Raw genomic sequence first — 6,000 nt, 5'->3', positions numbered from 1 at the left:
CGCGCTCGGACTGACAGGGAAGCGAAGAGGGGGCCAGGGCGCACCATAGAAAAGCCGCGGCAGAAACGTACGACACAGCCCGAGGCGGCGGGGGCGAGAGCGCCGGGGCAGGGACGGCGACGCGGCGTCCCCGGTTGGCGCTCCTGCGCGGCCGTCGGCCGTCTCCGCAGCGCCCCAGGTGGCCGCCGGCGGGGTCGCCGCCGGGGGAGTGGATTTGCTCCGCCTCCGCCGGGTTCGGCTGCCCTCGGCAGCTTCCCCGCCTGGCTCTCCCTCGACCCTCCTCCCCTCCCCCTCCCGGTTCGCGATGGACTGGGCCTCCCCGCCGCGCCGCCGCCGCCGTCGCCCGCAGCACCGCGCGGGCCTCTGAGTTGCAGGGCCTGAGGAGCCGCGTGCTGGGGACTGGACGTCCGCTGGCTGCTGCCGCACGAGAGAACCTCTCGCTTCCCTGTCACCAGGTCCTCGCGGAGGAAGGGGAGGGACGAGGCGCGGCTTTTCCTGTGCCGCCTGCCCGGTTCGACCTGCGCGGCCTGCGGCTTCTTGGGAACTCTAGGGCCGCGGCCGGGCCTGGCTCTGCCCGCGGCCTGTTGGGAGCTGGATCGGAGCGGTTTGGAACGACAAGCCCGAGTAAGAGCCTGCGGGAAGGGGAGGCGGGAGCGCCTCGGACCGTCGGAAGGGCCCTGCGTGGGGGCGCGGATCCCGGACGCCCGGCGAGTGGCGGAAAGCGAGACCCCGGCGCCGAGTGAGGTCGGCCAGGCTGCTGCCGACTTCCCCGCTGGCCCCTTTGTTCCCCTCCCGGGGCCCTGCCGGCGGCGGGGCCCGGTTGCCCGCGCCAGAGCCCCAGGCCGGCTCCTTTTGCCCTTGAGAAGGGTTCGCTGCCAGGCCTTCGAGTTCCGGGCGCAGCTCCCGGGAGAGCCGGCGCCCTGCCTGGCCCGGCGGCCTCCTCTCGGGCACGAAGGCTTGCTGCTGCTTCTCCAGAACTTCCCTTCCTCGTAGACACAGGTAGTTAACTTAGCGGGGTTTGGTGCTGGGGAACCACAGCGCGGGGGCCAGCGCCTCTCAGCGCCCGGCTCGGCCGGGCCCCGGGTGTGGGGTCAACCCCGCTGGTCGCCGCCGTTGGGTGCCCACCGCGCCCCGCCGCCGGCTTCCCACACTTGCGGCTGCGTTACGTGGGACCCAAAGCTGTCCTCCAGTCAGGGCGCTTACGGGGCGCTTTTGTAATGACTTGCCTGTTGGGGTTGCTTCTCGGTTTTGTTTTTGTTTTTTTAACCAACTGCCCTATCTTGTGAAGCTGGGGAAAGAGGGCCCTAGGTTGGCCTACATTCGTTCGGATCCGTCACCTGCTGGTCCATTGCATTTACTTTTAGCCTTTCCTTTTTTTATTTTTTTTTAACTTTTAAGAATAGTTGCCAAGACTGCCAAAATTCCTAACCAACTCTTTATTCATAGATAAATCTTGTATATAATTGTCGTTTGTATTTGGATATCTTTAAAATAGAAGTAAATTGAGAAGTCAGCAGAATATGTGAAATTGGAGGTAATTTTGAAGGAGAAACAATTTGGAGGGGGATTGGATCAAGGTGTTTAGAGTTTCCTCAAAATACTGAATCTAAGCCTTATCTGAAGATCAGTTTTGGGTAGAGAAGGAGGGGGATGAAGTTTGCTGGAAAAAACAGAACCTTTAGTTAGGCGTTCTTTGCCTTTTGGCATAGACTTTAGTGATAGCAGTAGTGGGACCTGAAGCTTGACTGACTGACACAGACAGCTCTGGTTTCTAGTTAAGCAGCAACCTAATCAGCTTATATACTCTTGTGCAAAACTGGTTTTCATTTGGTATGATATCTGTACGTTAAACCTGGCGGATCAGGAAAGTTGAAAAACTGCATTAAGCACTCTTACGTCCAAACGTACTTAGGAGTCTTTTTTAATTGCTAGGAGGACACTATGAAAATTTGGTTCTAGCAGATGTAAAGGAAGAAAAATTTAAGCCCAAGCTGTTCAGTCTCGGAATTTAAAGGACTTTTCTCCCTTTACTTTTCAAATTTAAGCAAAGAGACTTTTAAAAAACCATGGCAGATGTGGACCCAGATACATTGCTGGAATGGCTACAGATGGGACAGGGAGATGAAAGGGACATGCAACTAATAGCCCTTGAACAGCTATGCATGCTGCTTTTGATGTCTGACAACGTGGATCGTTGTTTTGAAACGTAAGTACATTCCTTCATCATGTTCCTTTGGGTTACTGTAGTGACATCTGTTTTCAACCATTTGCTGACTTCAGTTTGTGTAGAAATTTCTCTAGTGAATTTTAACACGTATCTTTAAAAATATTCCTGAAGAGTTTTGTGTTTACACTTTTCCAAGAAATAAAAATTGGTAGGTGAAGAAACTCTAGGACTGATGATTACGATGACACAAATACATATTTGTTGAATGAATGGGAATTAGTAGGAATATTAATTTTAACCCATAGCTTCGTTGATTCATTTTCAAAATATGTCATGAACTGGGGAAAATACAAATATTTATTTTCTTAAAGGTATCTATTTCTGTACCATGAAATTGATTTATGGAATAAGAGATGATAATAAACATATGTTTTGAACTGCCCATTTCTTCATTGATGTTGTCATATGACAGTACTTTTGTTAAAGCCGATTATTGGTTTGTAAATTTCAGTTTGGGAAGGTATAAATTGGATCTTAACCATGTAGCAGAAGAGTAGAAAATTTGGAGTAGTAGAAACATTTTGAAGTTTGGGGAGTTTAAACAGTTTTATTGGGAGGTTATAACTTAGTATTTATGCAAAAATATAAAAGATAATTCTTACTAGATAGGCCTTACAGCCATTTTTTCCCTCTTATATAAGTCATAACTTGTCCAATCAGAATAACCATTCTTCTGAGTGTTGAACATGTGTTTCGTTTTTACTGTTTATTTTACATTTGTATTTACAGTTTTGAACTCCAGTAATAAGTAATTGAAAACTCTGATGTTTCTTTATTCATTTTAATGCTATTTTAAGGTAATTAGTAGAAAATGTTTGAGATGTTGACCTAAAAAATTTGGTATAATTATCCTAATGTGTTTTAGGTGGGAATAAAGTTTATATTACTCAGTTGGCAAAATTTTTAAAGTACCTTCATTTTTGATTATTGAATAACTTTCAGTTGTAACTCTTATTAAAACAGTACTAAGATAAAAATTCTTATTAATAAAATTTCCAAATTACAATTAGTTAGTGGTCCATTTATTTCCATTAGTTTTTGTCATTGGCAGAGTTTTGAGTATGTAAGAATAACTTAGCCCTTAGTTGACACTTGTTTTAGCAGGATTTATAGTAAAGTAGATTTTTTAAAATTTATTTTTATTTTTTATTTTTTTCCTCATCCTGACTCTCAAGATAAAAATTGCGTTCATAGATTTCATTAGAGGTAACCTGAAAGTTACTTTTGGTATTTTAAAAATCATACTTGTCAGTCAAGTCAATTGTCATTTCGTAGCTTCTGTTTAGTACTAATATGTAGTAGAAGTATTTGTTATGACATTTAAAAAAGTGTTGCCCGATCATTAAAAAGTCAGGAAACAACAGGTGCTGGAGAGGATGTGGAGAAATAGGAACACTTTTACACTGTTGGTGGGACTGACTGTAAACTAGTTCAACCATTGTGGAAAACAGTGTGGCGATTCCTCAAGGATCTAGAACTAGAAATACCGTTTGACCCAGCAATCCCATTATTGGGTATATACCCAAAGGATTATAATAATCATGCTGCTATAAAGACACATGCACACGTATGTTTATTGTGTCACTATTCACAATAGCAAAGACTTGGAACCAACCCAAATGTCAATCGATGATAGACTGGATTAAGCAAACGTGGCACATATACACCATGGAATACTATGCAGCCATAAAAAATGATGAGTTCATGTCCTTTGTAGGGACATGGATGGAGCTGGAAACCATCATTCTCAGCAAGCTATTGCAAGGACAAAACACCAAATGCATGTTCTCACTCATAGGTGGGAATTGAACAATGAGAACACTTGGACACAGGAAGGGGAACATCACACACCGGGGGCTGTTGTGGGGTAGGGGGAGTGGGGAGGGATAGCATTAGGAGATATACCTAATGTAAATGACAAGTTAATGGGTGCAGCACACCAATATGGCACATGTATACATATGTAACAAACCTGCACGTTGAGCACATGTACCCTAAAACTTAAAGTATAATAAAAAAAAAAAGTGTTGCCATGTTAAAACAATTTAAATGAAATTTTTAAAACATAAAATTTATCTCTATGTAAAATCCTTCCATCCTAACATAACAGCTGTTATTTTTTCCATTTTCCTTTCTAGGCTTTATTCATATATAGTATGATGTAATTTTTTTCTTTTTTAAGAGACTGGGGCCTCACTATGTTGCCCAGTCTGGCCTCGAGCTCCTGGGTTCAAGTGATCTCCTGCCTCGGCCTCTTCAGTAGCTGGGACTATAGGCTGTGCCACCACACCTGGCTTTATAATGTAATTTTAAGGAAATGAACCTAAAGTTAAGTCAGATATGATTTACTATATGAAGATACAAGAGTATTTCAAGTTGAAGGGGTTAGCTGTGTTTGGTATAGTGTACCAGTAACCTCCAAAAACTAGACATTTGGTTTAATTTTGTGACTGTTTTGTTTTTAAACATTAGTTTGCTTTTCATTCTATAGCCAGATTTTCTTGTTGTTACAAGGGAAAATTGTCCTGGTTCCTTCTTGAAACTAGTGAGGGAGGCATAGTGAGATGGAAAGAATGGGCTGTGGCATCAGAGACTTGGGTTCAGATTCTTGGTCTGTTGTGTTCATTAGCCTCTGAGAGCCTTACTTTCTTCCCCTGTAAAATGGCAGTAGTCTTTTTTTCTTTTCTGTTTTTTCATATGAAGTCTTGCTCTGTTGCCCAGGGCTGGAGTGCAGTGGTGCGATCTTGGTTCACTGCAACGTCCGCCTCCCAGGTTCAAGTGATTCTCCTGCTTCAGCCTCCCGAGTAGCTGGGACAACAGGTGCGTGCCACCATACCTGGCTAATTTTTGTATTTTTAGTAGAGATGGGGTTTCACCATGTTGACCAGGATGGTCTCCATCTCTTGATCTCGTGATCCACCTGCCTTAGCCTCCCAAAGTGCTGGGATTACAGGTGTGAGCCACCATGCCCAGCCAGTAGTCTTTTTTCCAGTGGGCCTTCTTGTGAGGATTAAAGGAGAGAATGTATGTTAAGTGTTTTGAGTAAAGTGGGCTACCCACTGATACCATCATTAATAAATATCTAATTTTGAATTTTATTTTAGCACTTTATTCCATGAATAAAGTGATTGATTTGGAAAGGTCTTTTAAAATTCTTTTAAACAATCAACTCCCAGCAGGCAAAAAAAGCAAGATGATGTGCATATTTTGAATATTGGTAAAAATCTTTCATACTACCTTGATTTCATAAAGTAGTAGCAAATAGGACTTAGTTCTGTCTAATAAACCAAAACATGCCTGTATGTCCTGATAATGTTTGCTTAATTAGCTTGTCTTAATAGTTTCACATCTGTTTAGTCAGGAAAGGCAGGTGGTGTGGTAGAAACAATGGCCTCTGCAATGGGATAGACTTGGGTTCAGATACCTGCCTTTTCCACTGAATAGTTGTGTGATAGCCTTTGAAGTCTTGTTTCCTCATCCTTGCAGGATTTTTCTGAAAATAAATGGGATAATAGTCAAGGATTTCTTTTTCCTTTAACTTAGTATTGTACGTGGCTCTCCACTTTTTTTTTTTTTTTTTTTTTGAGGCAGAGTCTCGCTCTGTCACCCAGGCTGGAGCGCAGTGCTATTTTAGCCATGCCCAGCTAATTTTTGTATTTTTAGTAGAAACGAGGTTTCACTGTGTTGGCCAGGATGGTCTCAATCTGCTGACCTTGTGATCCACCCATCTCAGCCTCCCAAAGTGCCGGAATTACAGGCGTGAGCCACCGCTC

General features: G+C 44.0%; 1 protein-coding gene across 18 annotated transcripts in view; it reads left to right on the top strand.

Moving 5' to 3' along the window:
- Positions 1 to 249: 249 nt before the first annotated feature.
- HECTD1 (HECT domain E3 ubiquitin protein ligase 1) overlaps positions 250 to 6,000 on the top strand; it is a 107,908-nt gene continuing 102,157 nt past the window's right edge. For 5 of the 18 annotated variants that reach the window (XM_063793291.1, XM_063793285.1, XM_063793287.1 and 2 more), the window contains exons 1-2: positions 289 to 624; positions 2,046 to 2,206. In XM_063793291.1, coding sequence (XP_063649361.1) covers positions 2,067 to 2,206 — 140 coding nt within the window. In that variant the 5' untranslated portion in view covers positions 289 to 624; positions 2,046 to 2,066. Of the gene's footprint in view, positions 1,000 to 2,045; positions 2,207 to 6,000 lie in introns of all 18 variants that reach the window. The other 13 variants (XM_009427621.5, XM_009427620.5, XM_009427622.5 and 10 more) reach the window with 6 other exon arrangements.

Source organism: Pan troglodytes, chromosome 15, assembly GCF_028858775.2.
Source record: "Pan troglodytes isolate AG18354 chromosome 15, NHGRI_mPanTro3-v2.0_pri, whole genome shotgun sequence".
NCBI lineage: Eukaryota > Metazoa > Chordata > Mammalia > Primates > Hominidae > Pan > Pan troglodytes.
This window is presented reverse-complemented; position numbering and strand designations above follow the sequence as displayed.